The sequence below is a fragment of the Brachycentrus maculatus genome, unplaced genomic scaffold (assembly GCF_059751285.1).
Source record: "Brachycentrus maculatus isolate JH-2025_06_01 unplaced genomic scaffold, ASM5975128v1 h1tg000449l, whole genome shotgun sequence".
Classification (NCBI taxonomy): Eukaryota; Metazoa; Arthropoda; class Insecta; order Trichoptera; family Brachycentridae; genus Brachycentrus; species Brachycentrus maculatus.
Genome location: NW_028281196.1, coordinates 4,548 through 31,214, shown reverse-complemented (window position 1 = coordinate 31,214; position 26,667 = coordinate 4,548). Strand labels below are relative to the sequence as shown.

Here is a 26,667-nt window from a genome sequence, read left to right as displayed (position 1 = left end):
TTTTTTTTCGTTTGGAAATCATACACCTGATACATATACAATATTTAAAAAAATGTTAGATTAATAATGACTTAAGCTAGTTAAATAGTTCCACACATATGTAATGAATACTGTTGTATATTAAGAGAGAAAAAAGAGAAAAGAGGGAGATATATATATATATATATATATATATATATATATATATATATATATATATATATATATATATATATATATATATATATATATATATATATATATATATATATATATATATATATATATATATATATATATATATATATATATATTTATAAATGTATATATATATGTATTTATATATAAAAGGAGCAGAAGAAGACCCCGAGAAAAACATGGCACGATCAGATATGCCAAATACTTGAAATCTTTCAGGTTAGGAGTCGTAATAATCGGCGGGTATGTATGAGCAGATGAATGAACGTGGAAGAGGCGAAAAATGTTTGCAAGGACAGAGTGGTGTGGCGTTCGATTCTTTCTGCCTACCTCTGCGGGGAAGCGGCGTGATGGTCACTTACTTTTTTTAAATTTTATTATTTAACGCACTATTCACTCTGTTCTCAGCATTTACCCTCCTTTCTTTACCTCTATCAATCTTTCCATCCCTAGAATAACATTCTACAAACCTTGAACAACTATTGCGCCACCCTGTATAACAGTTTTCCGTTTCTGGGAAATAAGAAATTTAATTAAAACTCAAAACAGCCAGCAGATGGAGAACAAAGAGAAACTTTCGTAATTTGAAACAGTACAGCAGAGTTGCCTGTGTAAACTTTAATAATTATTAGTATTGACCCTCAATTGATAACTATTTTTGGGGCGAATCGAAAACGTACTGAAAACCACCCTTTTTCGACATGTGACTTCATCTCGTATCTGAATATTATTTAAATTATTTGTCTTTATTTAAAAATTACATAATGATGTTTTTAAAACATGTTTAACCATGGCTCGAAACGCATGTTTGTGCTGAAACTTTAAGTGCATGTTGGTCTTCGGGTCGACCAAAAATTGTATATGATAAATTGCATTTTGTGTAGTTCAAGTGTGTAAACAGTGGTATGGCAGAAGATCAGAATTCTCAGGAGTAAACGAGAGAAAGACATGTGACAGTGCATGTTTAACCTCGGCTCGTAACGCATGTCTGTGGTGAAAACTTTAGTGCACGTTGGTCTTCGGGTCGACCAAAAAACGCATGTGTTAAACATTCTGTCTAGTTTTAAGTGTGTAAATGGTGCTATGGTGGTGAAGGGTGGTATTGTTTGTATGCTATGGTAGTAATTGTCCTGACGAAGAGACGGGCACTTCTCGAAACCGGTAGATATAAAAATCTCGGTGAGTGGTTATATACTAATATTATTATCATTTTTGTTAAAAAATAAATAGGTAAAAATGACTAACCAAAAAGTAAATGCTTTAAATATTAATAATATTTAGAATATGAAAGACATGTAAGTTTCTAGCATTTCTAAGTTATATTACATTAAATATACGATGAATGATAAGGAGAGTATTATATTACCATACCACAAATTAACAATACTTTTAATATATCATACAAAATTTAGAAAATAATCTCCAAATTGTATAAACTAGCAGAAAATAATGAACTCCCGAGTAATTTGATTCAATATTATAAGTTGAATAGCAAAATAATTCTCTACTTTGTACATTAAAAGTATTGATAACTTTGTGGTATGATAATAAATCACTCTCCTTATCATCCATTGTTCACTTTGTGTAATACCACTTTTAAAAAAAACTTATTCGGGAATACCGTTTTTTTTATACATTTGTCAAATCGTGATAATTTCATTTTAATGACCTGATGATGGAATGATTTTATGAAACCGGTAGTCACGAATAAGTGTTTATAAAAGTAGTATTACACAAAGTAAACAATGAAAAATAAGGAGAGTGTTTTATTATCATAACATAAATTTATCAATGCTTTTAATATACCCCATATTTACTGTTCACTCTTAGGACCATCATCCCTTCTTTGCGTTTGATGCAGCTATCACAGTCGTGCACTAGAATTTTTTCATATTTTTTTTTTACATGATCGCCAGTGTTCGTCCATCTCGCATTCTCGGCACCACTGTCACTTATAAACAACGCTATTCGCTAGTCGCGTATGTTTTTATGAAAGTGGTATTACACAAAGTAAACAATGGATGATAAGGAGATATACATCTCTTCCCATTCACTCCTATCTAGACTCCTAACACAGCATCCCAGGAGATCAGAATGCTTAGGAGTAAACAAGAGAAAACCATGTAATTTTCTACCCTGCATATTATTCACGTCCAAAATTCTGCATCAACTGCATTGCCCTGTCTGTGATTATATTCAGAATGCATAAGGGATCATCCTCGGAGACGCTGAGCGAACCAACAGCCTCCCAAAGTTCTCCCGTCCCAGCTTGGAATAATTAATTCAAGGAATAATTAACTTTTAATTTGTATGCAAAATCTCCGAGCTGTGTAAAAATCTGGACAAGTTTCGCGAAACCAATTATCTCTTGAATGCTATTCAAATCCCTTTCGTGACGTCGAAACGTTTTTGAGGATTATGTTTAGAGATTATGGAATTTCTGAAACGCTGTCAGAAAAAACTGATTTCAAAGAGAAAACGCTAATTTACTAACCAAGCATTATGCCGCTTCACCGCAGAGGTAGGCAGATACAATAAAACGTACGACATATTGCCTTTAACTTGATATGAAACTTAATGAAACACAAATAACAAAGTTTAAAAAAATATAAAAAATTATAGTTTCTAACACAGGGTAAAACATGAAATATAAAAATATAAAAAAAAACACTTGCTAAGAAAAGTATTTTTAAAGTATTTTTTTAGTTAATTCATTTTGGATATTAAATATTGATATTGAAATACACATTTTAAATTTTATAATTAATATATGTGTAATTTTTTACTTATTAAAATATTTTTTATAACCCTTATCCGCACCTAATGGTGCATAGGGCACTGGATCAAGTTATCTTGATCATTACTTACATGAAGGCAAGGTGATCACTCTTGCGCTTCAGGAACCAGTCCAGGGTAATATTAAATAAATATTACAGTGTTAAATCACTAATATTTATTTTCACCTCCCCCCCTGAGAATCGAACCCGGGACCTCCAGCACGGTAGCTAAACACGCTGACCATTACAACACGGAGGCGGACAAATTTATATTTTAACAAAAATGTTAATAATGTTAGTATATAACCACTCACCGAGATTTTTTTGTCTACCGGTTTCGAGACATGCCCGTCTCTTCGTCAGGACAATAACTACCATAGCATGCAAACAATACCACCCTTCACCACCATAGCACCATTCACACTTAAAACTAGACAAAATGTTTAACACATGCGATTTTTGGTCGACCCGAAGACCAACATGCACTAAAGTTTTCACACGTTAAACATGCACTGTCACATTTCCTTCTCTCGTTCACTCCTGAGAATTCTGATCTCCTGGTAGGAATGAGTGGGAATAAATACCTCTTGCTTATTTAACCGAACTTTTGAATAAAACATGGCTTCAAATTATTTTTTTTTGCCAGTTTATATTAGTATATACCTTTTCGAGGTTATTTTCAAAATTATGTACTGTATATTAAAAGCATTGTTTAATTTGTGGTAAGGTAATACAATACTCTCCTTATCCTGCATCGTTCAATTAATGTTATCTCACTTTTATTTAAACAATATTTATCTTTGCCTATATAGTATATTCAGTTTAAACATCTTAAAAATGATAATGAGTGTGTAAAATAAATAATAAATGAACGAGGTTCAAAATACACAATGGATTCAACACCCATATTTGCATTCTGCATATAATCACAGATAGGGAAATGCAGCTAATGCAGATTTTATAGGTAAATAATATGCCGGGTATTTGGTTTTATAATGTAGGTACTTATTTTTTTCTGTACAAGAATTTTAAATAAATATTATTTTTTGACATCTCATCAAAGATGAAGAAGAATATGTATGTCTGGGCATTTACGGGGCTGACGACCGTCATAGGCTGGTTTAAGTGATCACTTTACACACGTGTAACATTCACCAATTCTACCCATTATTGACAACCACACTACTCAAATTCTTGGAAGTTCTGTATATATGAACCAATTTAGAAACCTTGTTCTTGAATCACTAGAACTTCACTAGAGACATCTATTGGTGAGTTGTAAAGAAGCTTTTTATTAAGCAGAAACTCTTTTATTTGTATGTGAGGTCTGAATCCTGGATTATACTCACACACACGAGAAACGCCAGAAAATATTAATAATTATAATTTTTCCGTAAATGCCCAGACTTCCATATTCTTCTTCATCTTTGATGAGATGTCAAAAAACAATATGAAAATAACTCCTGTAATTGGAGATAATCCAGATTTTGTGAAAAAGTATTTGGACACACTCAAAATGTTATAAATAAATAATTATATACTTTTATATGCATATTTTTATTGTGTCATATTTATACTAGTATCCAAGTCAGTCTCAAGTATGATCTGTCAATTCATTGAAGTTCAAGATTGAAGATGCGTTAACTTGTACTGAAAAACGCAGGAAGTCTGTTTTAAATTCTGTATCTGCGAAGCCAAGTTTTACTTGTAGGTATGTCAGGATAACAAGATAACGCTATTTGCATAACAAGTCCAAAAGTTCGGACAGGCGAATCCTATCTCCAAGTCTGTACTTGAAGTCAGGAATATTTTAAAGAATATTTTAGGAATTTCGATTGTATGGACCACGAAGAAAAAATATTTTTCAATTAAAAAGTTCGACATAGCTAGAGGACAATGCTGAAAACGGTATTATGAGCGATGATAATGTTTTGACGTGTTTAATTTACATAAATAGATTTGATTAATTTTTATTTTATTAAAATTAAACACCCGAATAATCCACTTTATAAGGTTTTATTTTTATTTACGACTAGATAAGATGACCAATTTCATCACAATATTTTAAGTGAGTCCAAATACTTGTTCACAAATCTGGATTATCTCCAATTAAAGGAGTTATTTTTCATATTCATAGTAACTGCAGACAGTTGGTACACTTCCATATTAAATTAGTGGGTAATATATCCAAAATAAACACGGTTATTGGATTGATAGTAATTGAAAATGTCTTGATGATGGATTGATAGTGTTTGACAGTGTTTGATAATGTCCAAATAAGACGAATTTGAGTAGTGTGGGTGTCAAACATGTGTAGAATTGGTGAATGTAACACATATCGAGAACTCACTCTCAGCTCACTCCTTTTAAGAACGTCATAAATCAAAAATCGTTAATTTTCAGTTGTGCATGTCTTCGGAATGCCCAGAAAATGTACTATATCCCAGCAAAAGTAGCATATTTTTAACTTAATATTTACCCGCTACTGGGCAGAAAGTGTTGTTTTTGCATTTTGATGAAAACGTATTGCTTAATTATTTTTTTAAACATACTAAATATATTTCAAATGGAGAAAAAGTCAGGTTTTAACTAAAAAGATCTTTTGCACAGTAAAAAATTAAATAAGTGGCTTGATATTTATTTTTAATTCTATTCATTATATTTTAAAACATAAAAAACGATGTCTTGAAAAATCAAGTTTTATGTTTATTAAGACGTTGTTGAAAGGAGTGAGCGATATATTTAAATTAAAGTAGAATTCAATTCAATAACTATGTTAAATTTTGGATATATAACCCAACAATCCATTATCTCTAGTCTGAACAGACGGAGAGAGAAACATCTTCAATTCAAACAGTGATCTGTAAACTTGGTAATAGAGAACCTTATTACATTTTGAGAACAATGTGTTTAAAGAGAGATTTCGCAAGTAAGAAGTGTATTTTGTGTTTGCTCCAATGTAATAAAACGGGAATTTAGTTTCATTACGGAATTATTACTCGTCGGAATATAATGGTTCATCCCGATATTAACACATGCTGGGAAACTTTACAAGCGGCCCGTTTGAAAACTAGAGTTTAGTATTATTTGAATTTAATATTTTATTTCGTAAATACCTCTTTTTATTATATTTAATTGCAATGTGTTTTTCGAAGGAATCAATATCAATATCAAAAAATATTTGGTTTTACATATATATATATATATATATATATATATATATATATATATATATATATATATATATATATATATATATATATATATATATATATATATATATATATATATATATATATATATATATATATATATATATATATATATATATATTTATATATATATATAAATATATATATATATATATATATATATATATATATATATATATATATATACATATATATATATATATATATATATATATATATATATATATATATATATATATATATATATATATATATATATATATATATATATATATATATATATATATATATATATATATATATATATATATATATATATATATATATATATATATATATATATATATATAACATTTTCTTATTTGAACATCTCAATATAGTATATTATTAGATTAAAAACAATATTTTTAGCTTTTCCACTTTATTTTTATATTTTGTAGAATTTTTTTTGAGAAAAGTTTTCTCAACAAAATTATATCAAATCATGGTTATCAACTACTGCCTTGTTTTATACATAACATAACAATTTGTATAGCCTCCCACCAGTCTGATGATGTCGGTAACGACGAAACCCGGTAGCTGATTTATATAACCAACGCGTTATTACGAGCAATAACACACGTGTGTTATTATGTTTATGCTGAAATACATCTAATCGGGGTTGGTTAAAATCTCACTTGGTAAATACAATTTTTTCTTAAAATCTTTTGTCACACGCGTTTTGATGCATTCCGCATAATTTTCCTACGATATTTGAAAATGACGCAGAATGCATTCGGAATGCAAGGCAAAAGTAAAACAAGTGTCAAAATAATCGTCGGCGGATATGTATGAGAAGATGCATGAACGTGGAAGAGGAGAAAAATGTTTGCAAAGACAGAGCTGTGTTGCGTTCGTCAGTTAGTTGAAACAATGATTTTTTGCTTCTATTTTTTTTTGTATATATGCAGCTGTCTTGGATCACTTTCATTGTTTTATTGAAAATTCCAAATTTATTTATTGTTAAAAATAATAATTGTTCAAAATAATCAGCGGGTATGTTTGGGGAGATGCATAGAATCCAATGTGGAAGAGGCGAAGAAAGTATGCAAAGACAGAGTAGTGTGGCGTTCTTTTCTCTCTACCTACTCCTACGGGGAAGCGATGTGATGGTTAATTAGTTAATTTTTTTTGGTAATAATAATCAACTGAAAATACGATTTACAAACTGGCCCCAGGCATGTTTAACGGCAACTTTTGCAAAACAATTCAAGTGTAAATAATAGTAATTTCTGTATAGACAGGGGTTGGTTTTCCTCTCGTCGGGTTGTTCTGTGTATTATTTTTAACATTTAAGTTCATTATTGTGAGCTGAAGGCAGCATTAGGGTGAATTCACAATACCTGGGGCGGTTTTCTACGAGCCGAGCTGAGTTTGTTCAGGATTTTTTGATGTTTTATATCGTGGGTATACTGGCAAAAAACCTTTATTCGAAAATATGAAATTTTGATTAAATGATGCATATTTTAAAGTTTTCAACGTTCTATAAACAACTGTTATAAACAATGTAAAAAAACGTACCTTCCCTAATAACTTTTTAAAAACGTCTGAGACATTACTATCTATCATTAAAATCCTAACTAACCATCAAACCTCCTCCCTTAGTTTTTCCTTCTACCTCCTTCCCCAAATTCCTTTTATCCTTTCCCTTCCTAATTATCATCAATTTGTAATTTATGTTTTTTTTAATGTTTAAGTACTATCTACCCTCTGATTGCAAACAGCTTTATATGGTATCAAACGTTTTGATTAATATCACTAGTCTGTTTCTGGTTAGTTGGAAGATATTGCTTTTTAACAATACGCTCGCCAATGTACTTATTTCTTTTCTATACATGAAGTGTCGGGTTGTGGTCCCGTGGTTAGTGTCGCAGACTCTTAAGTCAGAGTTTTTCGGTTCAAACCCAGTCTACCACAATTTGATACGTATTTCTAAAAATGAGCTGCTTAGGCTCACAGAAATAGTGTGAAATTAAAATATTTGTGTAAATATTAAAATAACAAATATTTCTCTTTTTTCTTTAAAAAAAAATTCAATAAATAAATAAATTGGAAAAATACACCGAGTTGTTTGATATATCACATTTTTGTGGTTTTAAAAGTAAATGCAATATAAATAAGTTTAAAAGTGGGTATTTTATGCATGCTTAAAGATTTGCAACATTTTGAGTGTGTCCAAATACTTGTTCACAAAATCTGGATTATCTCCAATTACAGGAGTTATTTTCATATTATTTTTTGACATCTCATCAAAGATGAAGAAGAATATGGAAGTCTGGGCATTTACGGGGCTGACGACCGTCATCGGCTGGTTTAAGTGATCACTTTACACACGTGTAACATTCACCGATTCTACCCATTATTGACAACCACACTATCTGGTCAAATTATAAGCTTAAATAATAAAAATGAAAATGGTATTTTCTGGCGTTTCTCATGTGTGTGATTATAATCCAGGATTTGGACCTCACATACTAATATAAGAGTTTCTGCTTAGTAAAAAGCTTCTTTACATCTCACCAATAGATGTCTCTAGTGAAGTTCTAGTGATTAAAGAACAAGGTTTCTAAATTGGTTCATATATAAAGAATTTCCAAGAATTTGAGTAGTGTGGTTGTCAATAATGGGTAGAATTGGTGAATGTTACACGTGTGTAAAGTGATCACTTAAACCAGCCGATGACGGTCGTCAGCCCCGTAAATGCCTAGACTTCCATATTCTTCTTCATCTTTGATGAGATGTCAAAAAATAATATCTTAAAGATTTGAAGAACAGGGATTATTCAAACAGGGATTTTAGAGTTAACGCTTTATGCCAGTGTACCCACGATGTAACAACTCATTTCAAACTGCTTTGAGCAATGTCTGCAAGAAGCAAATATATTTCTAAGTAAGTTAGAATAGAATAAATAGAACTTTGTTTTAAATAAATAGAATATATTATTATGACGCGTGTTTCGATTCGCTCTATATCATTCTTGAACATCGGATAATGATGTTGGATGTATCGAAACACGTGTTACAACACGTATCACATAAATTTGAAGAAAATGTTGCATAAATACATGGTATAAATATATGGTAAACCATGTAGAAGTTTATAAAGTTTGATATTCACAAAAATTTAAACTAAATATCGCTCACTCCTTTTAACAACGTCATACATTAAAATACTTGATGTTTCAGGAGATCGTTTTTTAAGTTGAAAAATATAATGAGATGTATTAAAAATAAATATCAAGCCACTTATTAGACTTTTCAATGTGCAACAGATCTTTTTAGGTAAAACCTGAATGTTTTTTTCTGCATTTGAAAAATATTTAGTACATTTAAAAAAATTGATATACAATACTTTTTCTTTAAAAGGCAAAAACAACACTTTCTGCCCTGTAGCGGGTAAATATTAAGTTGAAAAAAATTATAGCTTTTGCTGGGATATATTAAAATACTTGATGTTTCAGGAGATCGTTTTTTAAGTTGAAAAATATAATGAGATGTATTAAAAATAAATATCAAGCCACTTATTGGACTTTTCAATGTGCCACAGATCTTTTTAGGTAAAACCTGAATGTTTTTTTCTGCATTTGAAAAATATTAAGTTTATTTAAAAAAATAATTAAACAATACCTTTTCTTTAAAAGGCAAAAACAACACTTTTTGCCATGTAACGAGTAAATATTAAGTTTAAAAAAAATTATAGCCGCATTTGCTGGGATTATGGTAGGTACATTTTCTGGGCATTCCGAAAATATGTACGAGTACAACTGAAAATTGAAGATTTTTTTATATATGACGTTGTTGAAAGGAGTAAGCGATATGTTAACATCAAGTCGTTTCTCCTCAGGGGTAGGCAGAGAGAATAGAAAACCAATGTCATTACACACAATATTCGTCATACATACTCCCCGATTATTCCGACTCCTGACCTGACCAGGCCAAAATTTCTCTACTCTTTCTCTGCTTCTATTGCACACCAAATTTGCCTGATGAATTTGTTTTACTGTTCTTCACTCATTCGCATCACACGCCCAAAACATTTTTTAAAAATTAAATTAATTAAAAAACCCTTATCCGCACCCCAATGGTGCATAGGGCACTGCGTCATATAAACGCAGTGTTATGTTGATCGTTTACACATGAAGGAAAGGTGATCAGCCCTCCGCTTCAGGTACCAGTCCAGGGTAGTATTGAATAAATATTACAGTGAAAAAATCACTTATATTTATTTTACCCCCCTTGGGAATCGAACCCAGGACCTCCAGAACGGTAGCCGAGCGTGCTGACCATTACATTTTTTACACTTTTCTTATTACATTTAATTTTTAAGTGAACTATTTAGAAGCTACACAGTCTTAGACATACGACAACTGTTCATCAAAGAAGCATGATTCACTTCTGGAATAAAATGGATAAGGTAAGAACTCAATAAAATATTCCAACCCCGGCAGCATTAAATATAAACTATGTTGGCCCATCGAAAAAACCTTTTCATTCCTTGCGCCAAAATATTAAATTTGCTGCCCGAAACCATTAAGAATTCCAGTAGTGATCATGTCTTTAAGAACAGTGTCCGTCGATGGTTGCTTCTCGTTGGAAGGGACAAGGTAGAAAGTGAATTAATTAAAGTCCAGGTGTAATTATTTTATTGTAAAACCTTTATACTGTAAATTATTATCATATTTATAGTATGTAATGTATTTAATCTAATAATAATAAAAAACAAATAATAATAATAAAAAAATGTGTTAATGTCTATGTATTTCGGCTCAACACAGGCTATGCTAAAAGAGCTGTATTACATTTAGTAAAAAATGTCCGCCTCCATGGTGTAATGGTCAGCGTGTTTAGCTACCGTGCTGGAGGTCACGGGTTCGATTCCCAGGGGGGGGGGAAATAAATATTAGTGATTTAACACTATAATATTTATTTAATATAACCCTGGACTGGTTCCTGAAGCGCAAGAGTGATCACCTTGCCTTCATGTAAGTAATGATCAAGATAACACTGCGTCAATTTGATGCAGTGCCCTATGTACCATTAGGTGCGGATAAGGGTAATAATAAAAAAAATAATAAATGTATGTATCTAAGAAATAAATAAAAAATAAATAAAAAATAAAAAAATGAAAAATAATATTTTTCTTATGTATTTTCTAAAAAAGTAAAATTCTAATTTATATTTTTAAAAAAAGTGAGCGTGAATATCTATTTTTTTGCCTAACGCCCAAGTGACTCTGAAATCTAGCTATGGCTTATGCAACACCGTTCATCGTGTCCCTACTCAGGCTTCAACTTTATAAGTTTCATAGCCTTTGCCTACTTGTGAGTGGATTTACTCTTTATGTTTAAAGTTACTATAATTTCATGTAATTCATGAGTGAAAATTCTAGGCAAAGACACTCGCTGCGTGAATGTCTAGCCCTTGTCAAAGAGCATCTTTAGTCAATTTATTCATCTCGCGAAAAATGTGAAAGGTCAGTAAATTGGGGTAGGTGTCTGACGCTGGGGAAAGTTCTATTTTGGGTGAAACTATTTATTAAGAATTTCCTCCCCTAAAACTTTGGCGAGATTGTAAGGGTTGTGTGATCGTGTGAGAATTAATAGGAATTTAAACGAGAAGGGTAAAAGTTCTATTTAAATTAGCCCTATTAGGTTCATTTAAGTTTCTTCTTGGTTTGGTTCCCGGTAGCACAGATTTTTATTTATTTATTTATTAAGGTATTTAATAAATAAAAAAAAATTAAAAATTAATAAACATTTTTAATTACTTTACAACATTTTGAGTGTGTTCAAATACATGGGAAACGCCAGAAAATACCATTTTCATTTTTATTATTTAAGCTTATCATTTGACCAGATAAATTTATTTACAACATTTTAAGTGTGTCCAAATACTTGTTCACAAAATCTGGATTATCTCCAATAACAGGAGTTATTTTCATAATATTTATGATATGAAAATAAATAATATGAAAATAACTCCTGTAATTGGAGATAATCTAGATTTTGTGAACAAGTATTTGGACACACTCAAAATGTTGTAAATAAATTATCTGGTCAAATGATAAGCTTAAATAATAAAAATGAAAATGGTATTTTATGGCGTTTCTCATGTGTGTGAATATAATCCAGGATTCGGACCTCACATACTAATATAAGAGTTTCTGCTTAGTAAAAAGCTTCTTTACATCTCACCAATAGATGTCTCTAGTGAAGTTCTAGTGATTCAAGAACAAGGTTTCTAAGTTGGTTCATATGTATAGAACTTCCAAGAATTTGAGTAGTGTGGTTGTCAATAATGGGTAGAATTGGTGTATGTTACACGTGTGTAAAGTGATCACTTAAACCAGCCTATGACGGTCTTCAGCCCCGTAAATGCCGAGACATCCATATTCTTCTTCATCTTTGATGAGATGTCAAAAAATAATATTTTTAATTACGTTAATAAGTTTTTCAATTCAAAAAATTAATCGTTAGATTGTATTTTATAAAAATCTTCACTATTTATTAATAAGAGTAACAAAAAGTGAATTCAATTTAATTAATTTACTAGAAATTTCTACTTTCTTACATAAGTTTTTTTACGTGAAATTTCACATTCAACAAAACAAATAGGACTTTTAACAAATCAAATTTGACTTTTCACAAAACAAATTGTACGTTCGATTGTATTTGTCAGTTTTTATACAATATATGTGTCAACTAGAGATGAAACCTCTAACATTACGCTAAAAAATATAAAAGTTTTACGTTAAAAAAATTATATATACTTAATCAATTTTATAAATTAAAAAAAAAAATTAACCACTTTCTATTGGTACACTTTTTCCAACCGGTTCCTCAGGGTTCATGTACTAATTCTAAAACATTGAAATACTCAAAGTGAGGTTATAATTAATAACCTTTCCCTTACGACAGCAAAAACTTCCACACACTCCGTACACCATATGAAAATATGATTTAAAAAATCCTAAATGTTGCTTTTATTGAGCATTGCGCAGCGAATACGTCAACTCTAGATCACAACTTAAAACAAATTGTTTTATTTTATAAAGTTTATAAAATGTGCCATAAAGTACCTGCAAAAAACATTCAAGAAATGTGTTTACGTTCAAAAAATGTATAAATTAAAACTGATTTCGCCTATGGTACGAAAAATTAAACGAGGATAATAGTGGACATGCGATCACTCAGACGAATGTATTAAAGGTGTTCGAATAGTTAAATACGGAAAAAATGCAAGGCTGAGGGTTGTGTTGGATGGTTTGGATAAGTGGAGTAAATGGGTGAGGAAAGAACGGAGAAACATATCGCTCACTCCTTTCAAGAACGTCATAAATCAAAAACTGACAATTTTTAGTTGTGCATGTTTTCGGAATGTCCATAAAATGTACTATATCCTAGCAAAAGATGCATATTTTTAACTTAATATTTATCCGCTACAGGGCAGAAAGTATTGTTTTTGTATTTTGAAGAAAAGGTATTGTTTAATATATTTTTTTAATATTCTAAATATTTTTCAAATGGAGAAAAAACCTTCAGGTTTTACTCAAAAAGATCTGTTGCACAGTAAAAAGTTCAATGAGTGGCTTGATATTTATTTTTAAAACATTGTATTATATTTTTAAACTTTAAAAACGTTCTCCTAAAAAATCAAGTTTTTCGATTTATGACGTTCTTGAAAGGAGTGAGCGATATGTATGAGAACAATAATAATGGAAATAGGGGCAAAGGAAGACCGAAGAAAAATTATGAAGATCAAGTATATCAAATATTTGAAAGCGGTCAGGCCAGGAGTCGGAATAATTGGTGGGTATGTATGAGATATGGAAGAAGCGAAGAATGTTTGCAAATAAAGAGTTGTGTGGCGTTCTATTCTCTCTGCCTACTCCTGTGGAGCAGCAGCATGATGGTTAACTAGTTTGTCATATGTTTTATGAAATGAAACGTCATTTTTCCGCCCTAATCCTAGTTGATACGCCCGAAAAGTACTAGGAGCTCAGCATTCCATGAGGGTATTCGAATATGTTAATTGCGTCATATTTTTCCTTTCAATACCGAATGCTGCGATCGTTCTTTGCAAAGTTTCGGTGTTACGGCACCCCGCTGGGACGGACCTGTTTGTGACGCAAATCCGGGATGACTTACGCAAAACGTATTGGGGATATCGAGGCATTTTTACGAGGAGAGTGAGGTAATGACAGCTCGTTAAGAGGGTGTCAGTTGCACAAGGGAATATCACGTTCACAATCTTGTCTTTTGAAAAGAATATCATATTTACAATTTTCTCTTATTCCAAGTATTACAATATCAAAGAGAAAATTTATTTATTTCGATTTGATATTGTTATTATCTAATCTACTCTGCTACCTGCAAATCTATCGAATAAAAAAATAGCTTGTCAAAATATGATAAGGGTTGAAATTAATTTCAGTTTTTTTTTTTATTTTAAAATAATTAGATTTTTGTTTTGTACTGACATTTCTTGGTGGAACTGCATTTTAAAGAATAAAATAACATTTTTTTGACATCTCATCAAAGATGAAGAAGAATATGGAGGTCTGGGCATTTACGGGGCTTACGACCGTCATAGGCTGATCTAAGTGATCACTTTACACACGTGTAATATTCACCAATTCTACCCATTATTGACAACTACACTACTCAAATTCTAAATATATTATACAAACTAATTTTGAAACATTGTTCTCAAATCACTAGAACTTCACTAGAAACATCTTTGTGTGAGATGAAAATAAGCTTTTTTTTTTCTTTTATTAAACTCTTTTATTAGCATGTGAGTTCCGAATTCTGGATTATAATCACACACATGAGAAACGTCAGAAAATTTCATTTTCATTTTTATCATTTTAGCTTATAATTTGACCTGATAATTTATTTACAACATTTTGAGTATGTCGAAATACTTATTCACAAATCTGGATTATCTCTAAATGAGAGAAAATCCAGATTTGGAGATAATTCGGATAGTCCATATAAGTCGATTTTCAAAAAAATGCTACATTTTCCAAGTAACATTAATGTTTAAAAGATTTGTCTACCTTTAGATAAAATATTATGAAATAGATTATTTTAACATTTTTTAAGATTTATTTTCAGTATAAAAAAAACACGAAATACAAACCGATAAAGACGTCATCTTAATTTTTGACCTATCTCCGCTCTCTGACTGGCTGATATGGGTCAGAGGGCAAGTTTCATGAATATAGCGTAATTCGAAATACAACGCTGTTTTTAAGTATTTTTTGGCAGAGTTTTCAAGTATATAAATATTTTAAACAATAAAACCAACAATTGGGATTCCGATAGAGTATTTATTTTAATATCTTATAAAATTGGATCTGGCGGATTTTGAAAGTAAGCGACACAAATCAGTTTATGATGAATCGTAGGCCTTATGAATACACAGACTTCCATACTCTACTTAATCTATATTGAGATTTAAATTATCCACTGACACTTCGTGATGGAATTGCATTTTAATATATTATTAGATTTAAACAAATATTTTTAGCTTTTCCACTTTATTTTTATTTGACCAGCGACCGAGTTTCGTCGTTACCGACATCATCAGACTGGTGGGAGGCTATACAAATTGTTATGTTATATATAAAACAAAGCAGGAGTTGATAACCTTGATTTGATATAATTTTGTTGAGAAAACTTTTCTCAAAAAAAATTCTTAACAAAATTATATCAAATCATGGTTATCAACTCCTGCCTTGTTTTATATATAACATAACAATTTGTATAGCCTCCCACCAGTCTGATGATGTCGGTAACGATGAAACCCGGTCGCTGGTCAAATAATAATAAAGTGGAAAAGCTAAAAATATTGGTTTTAATCTATTAATATACTATATTGAGATGTTCAAATAAGAAAATGTTATAGTTCTTCGAACTTAAAGTCCTGAAATAAAGTTGAATCTATCTACTTATGTAATTTAAAGCTTTATCTTTTCACTGTAATTCCAACAAATATATAAGCAAAGGTTAGCACACTCGAATCCTTTGTCTCTCAATTTTATTTACACAATTTCACCCATTTAAGACATAGTCTGACAGATAAGAGACACACATATCGCTTACTCCTTTCAAGAACGTCATAAATAAAAAATCGTCAATTTTCAGTCATGCATGTTTTCGGAATGTCCGGAAAATGTACTGTATTCCAGCAAAAGCGGCAAATTTTTAACTTAATATTTACCCGCTACAGGGCAGAAAGTGTTGTTTTTGCATTTTGAAGAAAATGTTTTATTTTTTGATTTTTTGAATATACTAAATATTTTTCAAATGGAGAAAAAACATTCAGGTTTTACCTAAAAAGATCTGATGCTCAGTAAAAAGTTTAATAAGTGGCTTGATATTTATTTTTAATATATTTTGTTATATTTTTAAACTTTGAAAACGATCTCCTGAAAAATTAGGTTTTTTGATATATGACGTTGTTGAAAGGAGTGAGCGATGTGTATACATCTGCTCGCTTAAATTCGGTTCACTTGCCCGACCGTCCCTTGATTAACGATCTCCTATTTAGCGCATTCGATTCATCCCCTGTAATCCAATACAGCCTCCACACACGTAGGGGTGTCATTTCACAGCCACCTTCAGGACGACCACTTATTAAGCCTGAAAGATAATATTATTAAGCCTGAAAGAGGAGACAGACAAAGAGCCCTGCCGCCTGAAAACTGAAAGGCACCTGAATTACAGTACAAGAGTTTGGACTTGTTTAAATAATGTATCAAATTAACTTGCTAGAGTTATATACGGATTTATTTGTTATACAGTAAATGCGGTGGTGTTCAAAGTTGGGTGCGCGAAAATTCGATAGGTAGGACATATTTTTCTAATATACAATTTCTGTAATATACATGTCCGCCCCCGTGGTGCATTGGTCAGCACGCTCGGCTACCGTTCTGGAGGTCCCGGTTTGATTCCCATGGGGGGTTAAATAAATATAAGCGTTTTTTTTACTCTAATATTTATTCAATATTACCCTGGACTGGTACATGAAGCGGGGGGTTGGTCACTTTTCCTTCATATATTAACAATCAAGATAACTCTGCGTTTATATTATGCAGTGCTCTATGCACCATTGGGGTACTGATAAGGGTTTGAATGAATGAATTATTTGTTTGGAAATTATACAGCTTGTACATTAAAAAATAGTGACATTGACAAAAATAAAGCCAGTTAAATAATTCCACATTTATGTTATAAATACTGTTGAACATTAAGAGATAGAAATAAGAAGAGAGCGATTATACGTTGGGCTATATATAGGGGTATAATTGATTCTTATTTTTGTAATAAGGATGTGTGGTCAAAAACGTTTGGAAACCGCTGGAGCACTGTATGAAATTTAGACGAAAAAGGTCAAGGTTATATTAATCATTTCAAGTTTACCACGTAAGGGTAAAAATACGTGGAAAATATAGCTACGTGGACGTGCTTGTACATATAATATAATTTACAATTCATATTATTTTTTGGAATGAGTTTTTAAAAAATAAAAATAAAATTTAAAAAAATGCTACCATTTACTTAAACACATACTTTTACTTACTTTACTTACTTTTGTGTATTACACAAAGTAAACGATGAATGAATGAGAGATTAATATTACCATACCACAAAGTTAGCAATGCTTTAAAATACATAAAAATACCATTAACAAAAGCCCAGTATTAATTCGAAGGTTTTTATTAATTTGATTGAAGATTATTTTCAAACATTTATCAAAACCCATAAATTAATTGAAAAAAAATAATTCATTTCTTGATTGTTTTTCACAGATTCTTTGTGTCACATTTTATAAACTTTATAAAATAAAACAACTTTGTTTTAACCACTTTTGATTGGCACATTTTTTTCAGCCGGTTTCGACAAGAACCTTGTCATCATCAGGGTTTATGTACTAATTCTAAAACATTGAAATACTCATAGTTAGGTTATAGTTCATAACCCCTCCCTGACGATACCAAAAGTTCGATGCACTTTATACACCATATGAAAATGTGATTGAAAAAAACGTGATTTAAAATAATATAATAACAATGCAATATGGATGTCCATTAAGGCAGAGTGGTAAATTTACACAAGTGTATAAAGTGATCACTTCAGCCAAAAAAATGCCAAACAAATTTTGAAATTTTCGGACCTTAAAATAAAGTCAGCATATTTAAATTAATAAAATGTAATAAAATGATTTTAGAACAGGTAGATGATTTCGTGTATTTGGGTAGTATGTTTTCTAGGGATGGATAGATTGATAAAGACATAGAAAGGAGAGTGAATGCTGGAAACAAAGTGAATGGTGCACTGAAATCAGTTATAGCAAATAAAAACCTATCAGCGGAAGCTAAACTGGCAGTGCACAGCGGAGTCCTGGTTCCAACTCTAATGTATGGAAGTGAAACATGGAGTTGGCAAAAGAAGGATGAAAGTAGACTGAATGCAGTCAAAATGCGATCTCTCAGAAGAATGTGCGACAAAACGATGTATGATAGATGTGCGAATAGTGAAATAAGGAAGGAATGCAAAGCTAAGATAAGCATTATCGATAAAATTGAGAAAGGTGTGTTGAGATGGTTTGGACATATGGAACGAATGAGTGAGGAAAGAACGGTAAAACGGATTTATGAGGCGAATGTTAGTGGGAAAAGAAGCAGAGGAAGACCGAGAAAAACATGGCACGATCAGGTATGCCAAATACTTGAAAGTGGTCAGGTTAGGAGTCGTAACAATGGGCGGGTATGTATGAGGAGATGCATGAACGTGGAAGAGGCGAAGAATGTTTGCAAGGACAGAGTGGTGTCGCGCTCTATTCTCTCTGCCTACCCCTGCGGGGAAGCGGCGTGATGGTTATTTAGTTAGTTTTTAATGGTTTTTTTTTACCCGTCTTCATAAACAAACATTTTTAAATACGTTATTTTGCCAATGGAAAAGTTATTTTCTTTAAGCGAAAGCTGAAAAAGTCACCTGCTTATTTTAAGTGGGGTTTAACTTTTTATCTGAAAAATCATAAAGGTCCTTTGTGAAGTTTTTCATTTACAAAAAGTTAACTTTTCGGATATACGCCGAATGAAAGGGCCCGTCGGACATAATTTAAAAGTTAGTCGAAAAAAATAACTTGTTGCTCAAAGTCGCGACGTAAGTGACAGGAAACAGATTGTTACGTTGAAAGAAATTTAAAAAAATATTATAAATTATTTGTCCGCCTCCGTAGTGTAATGGTCAGCATGCTTGGCTACCGTTCTGGAGGTCCCGGGTTCGATTCCCAGGGGGGTTTAATAAATATAAGTGATTTTTTCACTCTAATATTTATTCAATATTACACTGGACTGGTACCTGAATTTTCCATTTTTCCTTTGTTTTCAAACTCCGTTCCTTGACTAACCCCTTCGTCTTACTTTCCCCTCTCCTTATTTATAGAACAATTTTATATTTTATATTTTAGTTACTATACAGACCTGAATGATGGAAGTTTAACTTCTGAAACATGTAGTCTATAATAAAACTCAAGTGGTAAAAAACGAAGTGTTTTCTTTAATCATTGTAATAAGAATAACATTATCGGTGGATTTTTGTAATTGGCTGTAGATTTATTCATTGTTATTGTTTGTTGTATTGTTATAGCTGTAAAAATGCTGAATAAATAAATAAAATAAAATAAAAACTTACCTCGTTCATGATGTTCCAGGCGTAACAGGCTTCTATGGGTGTCAGAGGCTTGTAGTGGTTCCCGAAGGTGTACATGTAGAACAGCCATGGAGCAGGAAACAGCAGCGTGAACATGTCACAGAGGGCCATCGCCATCAGCACAGCATTGGTAGGGGTCCTCATGTGCCTCCTGCTCAAAACCACCACGATAAGGGTGTTGGCAACGATCGTGGTAGCGAGCAAGAACGGAGCTATGTAACCATACATGGGCTGAGCATACCTTATAGGCAACTCACACGTTACGTTGACGAAATCGTTAGAATTATTGCAGGACTCTTGACCTGTCACATTGATGAACGAAGGAGATGTAGAATTTAATTCAAAGCCAGTGAAGTAGTCGTCTGACGACGTGCTGGCGAAAGACGTCGTGTTGGGATACATCGTGCTTCTCAGATCGCTGTCCAGCCTGGTGTTGAAGATTGTCTCCAGCATCTCGAATCTGTGCTTGGATTCCTGGTGACGATTCGGGTGTCGGATGCTGTCCGTCGGGATGTCGTTGGATTCTATTAAGGATTGGTTCGATGTGTACAAATCGCTAGGACGATCGCTCGAGCGACCCCCAAAATCAATGTGCTGCAGCATATTATCCACTTTTCGTCGAATTAGTACAAATTAATATCTTTAAAAGTATCTATGAATCATTGATTTGATGATATTACATCAAAAACTTAGGATGAAATCAAATCAAATCGATATCAGGCTGTTACTGTATGTTATTCACTTTTCGTCGAATCACTACTAATATTTATCTTTAAAAGTATCTATAATACATCCATTTGATGATTTTACATCAAAGACTTAAAATAAAATCAAATTTTCAAGACGATCGCTTAAGCGATATTAGGGTGTTACAGCATGTCAATCCACTTTTAACCGAAACACTTAAAATAAATTTGTACGTTTAAAAGTATCTATGATTCATCAATTTGACAATTTGACATAAAAAACGTAGGATGAAATAAAATAAAATAAAATCGTTAAGACGACAACTTAAGCGATATTAGGGTGTTACAGCATGTCTTTCACTTTTCGCCGAATCACTACAAATAAATACCCTTAAAAGTATCTATAATTCAAGGTCTCAGCTTTTCACTCCGTTCAGAGCACAAATTTGGTAACTTACTAGCTACTGATTCATTTGATAATTTTATATCAAAAACTTAAGATGAAATTAAATTAAATCAATCCGTCAAAACGATCGATTTAGCGGTCTCCAAAATCAGGATATTGTAGCATTCCATCCGCTTTCCGTCGAGTCACCAGGAAATATATATTTCAACAGCATCTATAATTCAGCTTCTGTTTCGAAAATTGTTAAGTTCATTCTGAAAAACAGAGTTTTCTTCAAGATCGACCACCAGTTTGAGGGGAATTTGACGAAGACGTAAAGGGTGTAGAAAAACATGTTTAAGAAGCACAGGGAGAAAAACAGTTTGACCTTTTCTGATATTTCTCTTTGATGGGCCCTTATAGCTTCATCGTTGTTCATTTTGGATGGGTGAGAACTTCAAGTAACAACGATTAAGAGCAAGTTGGAATCGGGGTTGATTTTGGACCCCACCAATGCACTTAAGGGTTGATTATGAGCAATGCACACTCAGTTACACAGAACACTTTATGTAAAGTTTTATTGATTATTTCAACTATCACTCTGGATCGATCTGAAAAGAAAAAAAAAACGTGGGTAAGTTTTTTGAAATGACAGCTTTAATTTACATTTTTGACATCACAACATAGATGAAGAAGAATTTGAAATCATTAATTGATTTGGCAGTCACTTTTTGGTAAAATCTACGCATTTAAAATTTAAGTTTTACTTAGTTAATTACCACTTTTTCATAAAATCTACTTTGACATGTGTTTCGATGCATTCCGCAATACGGTGTTTTAAAATGATGTGGAAAAATATGGAGCTCTAGGTTTCGGAAATTTTCGGAACTTCTGGATATATTCATCAAATTCGTGACATAGTACATGTGAGTACAACAGCCATCTTTGTTGGAATAGTGAAAGAATTTTATTAAGCTACCATATTCTTCTTCATCTATATTGAGACCGCATGACTTCGTCATATATATATATATATATATATATATATATATATATATATATATATATATATATATATATATATATATATATATATATATATATATATATATATATATATATATATATATATAAATATATATATACACATTTATATATATATATATATATATATATATATATATATATATATATATATATATATATATATATATATATATATATATATATATATATATATATATATATATATATATATATATATATATATATATATATATATATATATATATATATATATATATATATATATATATATATATATATATATATATATATATATATATATATATATATATATATATATATATATATATATATATATATATATATATATATATATATATATATATATATATATATTTATATATATTTATATGTATATATATATATATATATATATATATATATATAAATATATATATATATATATATATATATATATATATATATATATATATATATAAGGAAAGTGGTAAATTAAATAACAGGTAAATTAGGAAATAAAGGTAGTTTGGGGGAGTTCACGGAACAATGCCCCTTATGGCGAAGGCCCTAATATTAATATTCCGTATAAAATTATTCGCAGAGCATAGCGTTTCCTGAATATGTATGACCTCAAATTTGTTCCGAGATATCTGGTTTTTCAAACGAACCCTTAAAACTAACTAACTAACCATCACGCCGCTTTCCGCAGGAGTAGGCAGAGAGAATAGAACGCCACACCAATCTGTCATTGCAAATATCCTTCACCTCTTCCACATCAATGCGTCTCCTCATACCCCAGACCTGACCACGCATATGTATTTGAAATCCTTGAACATGCCAACTTTTTCCAGGCGTTTTTATGCTCTTATTGGTTACTTACTACATTCGCCTCATAATATAGTAAGCGATCAACATTACATTTCGTCAATTTAATGCCGTGCCTTATGCACCAGTAAAAGAAGAGAAATATACATTTATTTATATGAATAACATGAAAAATTCCTATAATTGGAGATAATCCAGATTTGTGAACAAGTATTTGGACACACTCAAAATGTTGTAAGAGAAATATATGTTTACAAAGATACAATATAATTTTTGTTCCGTTAAGTATTTGAATTGTTTTAATTTTCGACAAGTTCGTCAATATTTGATCAATTCGTCAATTCGGTCAATTCATCCTATTTAGCCAATTTAATAAATTCGGTCAATTTAGCAAATTCGGTGAATTCGGTAAATTCGGTGAATTCGGTAAATTCGGTAAATTCGGTCAATTCGGTCAATTCGGTCCAATTGGTCTATTCGGTCAATTTGGTCCAATTCGGTCAATTCGGTAAATTCGGTGAATTCGGTAAATTCGGTAAATTCGGTAAATTCGGTCCAATTGGTAAATTCGGTCCAATTGGTCAATTCGGTCAATCTGGAAAATTATGATAAAAGAGACCTATAATGAAAATTACTTCAGTTTTTTTTTTTATCTTTCAGCTGGTTTGAGCTATCACGGACGAAATTTGATTTATTTGGGTGAAATCGTCTGGAAATAATCTACTAAATTCAGGATTTCTTTTTACAAACTTGGCCACTACTAAAGGAAGTTGGATAACTGAAGGTTAAAGGTCATTCGCACTATATATAATATAAACACATGTTGGTATGTACAGTGACGTGCATAGAATTTTAATATTTATTAAAATTTGTTGATTTTAAACATATTCTTTAACAAATAATGTATATTTTATGAACTTATTGTCAAATCAAACACAGATTTTATGAGTCTACTAAGTTGTATTTTAATATAAAAAAACACATAAAAATTAATATTGTACCTAGAATTGTATAGCTATATAAGGACCGTCAGTCCATTTAATCTTTACATTCGTTTGAAAATGCTATAACTTGGTGAAAAAATTGTCACAATATCATTTCAATGTGTTTTTTTTAACAACAAAATACAACTTATTAGACTAAAAAAATCTATGTTTGATAAACAATCAATACAAAAATTAAAATGGAGTTCTACAAATTAAACGCCAAATCAATAAATATAAAATATAATTTTTAAAAGTAAAGTAGTCTCTTTTATTTTAATTTGAAATTAATTCCACGTCAATGCAAGGTTGTGCCCATTGCACTATTGACTGGGTTAGTGTAAATAAGGTTTTGAAGAAAGCAAGGTAAGCAAGCATTTGTGATATGCTCGTATGAAACGCACGCCACTGCACAGAAATCAACCACCAGCGGTGAGACCGGAAACGCCATATTTCTGGTGTATATATTATATTATGTACATATTTAATTAACATACTGGTATAAACAAAATAATTCTGGTATAATTTAGAACTGTTCCGGAATGCCGGAAGTCGAAGTTGTATAAATGTACACTGTGGAAGTAGACAAAGTACATAGACATATATATATATACATATATATATATATATATATATATATATATATATATATATATATATATATATATATATATATATATATATATATATATATATATATATATATATATATATATATATATATATATATAGATACATATATATATATATATATATATATATATATATATATATATATATATATATACATATACATATATATATATATATATATATATATATATATATATATATATATATATATATATATATATATATATATATATATATATATATATATATATATATATATTTATATACATATGTGAGGGTTGGAATAATCAACGTGTATGCATGACGAGATGCATAAATGTGGAGACTAAGATTGTTTGTAAATACAGATTAGTGTGGCGTTCTATTTTCTCTGCCGACGCCTACAGGAAATGGCGCAGTGGTTAGTTAGTTAGCTAATTGTGTATTTATATATATTTTTAAATGTTTTCAATCATGGGTAGAACAGTGAATGAAGAAAGTAGTCAGGTCGTGAACCCTGTGAATACCCAGACATCTATATTCTTCTTCATCTATGTTGAGATGTAAAAATGGTTGTATATAATCCAGCATTCCATTTTGGGTTTTAATGATATTTAAATTAAAATTATTTTTATATCATCGAAAAACCCACGTATAAAAATAATTCAGGTTTATTAGTTTTACTGAGATTTTCTTTATTTTTATGGGCGCTTTTTATTCATTTAAATCGTTCTCATTAATTAAGAATATTTTATACGCCCGCAGTTGAAATAACACGAAAAAATATTTAAAATCTCACATTACATACTGTGAATTCTCGTGAATTTAAAGAAAAAAGTTTTTCCAAGGTCTGTTACCAGAGTCCTTCATATAATTCATAATAAATTATAACAAAAAGTAATGTAAGATTCAAAGGTTAATAATACTTTAAACTAACGTTATTATAAATAAGTCATATATGTTTCAGCAGGCACCGTGGCGTAGTTGGGTAGACGCTCGACTGTGAAACTAGTGTCGTGGGTTCGATTCCCGCTAATTGTAAAATGAATACATGAATAATTAATTTTAATTGGTCTGGGTGTTTGTGATGAATTTTTCATATTTACCTTCCCTTCTCTTACTATCCTACCTGCAGACAAGCGTAGTGTCATGGTCAGTACGCTTGGCTATACTAGAGATCCCGGGTTCGATTCCCAGGGGGGGGGGGTTAAATAAATTCAATTTCACTTAATATTTATTTTAAATTACCCTGAGGCTGGACTTGAAGACTGGTACCTGAAGCGGAGGGCTGATCAGCTTTCCTTCATGTGTTGACGATCAAATTAACACTGCTAATATGACGCATCCTTATGTACCATCGGTGTGGATAATGGTTCGAAGAAGAAGAATTTGTATATACAAATAGATATTCAACTAAACCTCATCCACACCCGATGGTGCATAGGGCACTGCATCGTCTTGACGCAGCGTTATCTCGATAGTTACTTACATGAAGGCAAAGGGTGTGTATATATATATGTATATATATATATATATATATATATATATATATATATATATATATATATATATATATATATATATATATATATGTATATATATATATATATATATATATATGTATGTATATATATATATATATATATATATATATATATATATATATATATATATATATATATATATATATATATATATATATATAAATATATAAATATAAATTTAATATATATATATATATATATAAGTATATGTATATATATATATATATATTTATATACAACATTTTGAGTGTGTCTAAATACTTGTTCACAAAATTTGGATTATCTCCAATTACAGGAGTTATTTTCATATTATTTTTTGACGTCTCATCAAAGATGAAGAAGAATATGGAAGTCTGGGCATTTATTTTTTGACATCTCATCAAAGATGAAGAAGAATATGGAAGTCTGGGCATTTGGACCTCACATACTAATATAAGAGTTTCTTAATAAAAGGCTTCTTTACATCTCACCAATAGATGTCTCTAGTGAAGTTCTAGTGATTCAAGAACAAGGTTTCTAAATTGGTTCATATATAAAGAACTTTCAAGAATTTGAGTAGTGTGGTTGTCAATGATGGGTAGAATTGGTGAATGTTACACGGGTGTAAAGTGATCACTTAAACCAGCCGATGACGGTCGTCAGCCCCGTAAATGCCCA

The 26,667-nt window shown here is 30.7% G+C and overlaps 1 protein-coding gene across 1 annotated transcript in view; it reads right to left on the bottom strand.

Moving 5' to 3' along the window:
- Positions 1-21,612, bottom strand: part of LOC148302472 (sex peptide receptor-like) — a 190,574-nt gene extending 168,962 nt beyond the window's left edge. Inside the window, exon 1 of the mRNA XM_088271561.1 lies at positions 19,911-21,612. Coding sequence (XP_088127687.1) covers positions 19,911-20,531 — 621 coding nt within the window. The 5' untranslated portion in view covers positions 20,532-21,612. The remainder of the gene's footprint in view (positions 1-19,910) is intronic.
- Positions 21,613-26,667: the final 5,055 nt, after the last annotated feature.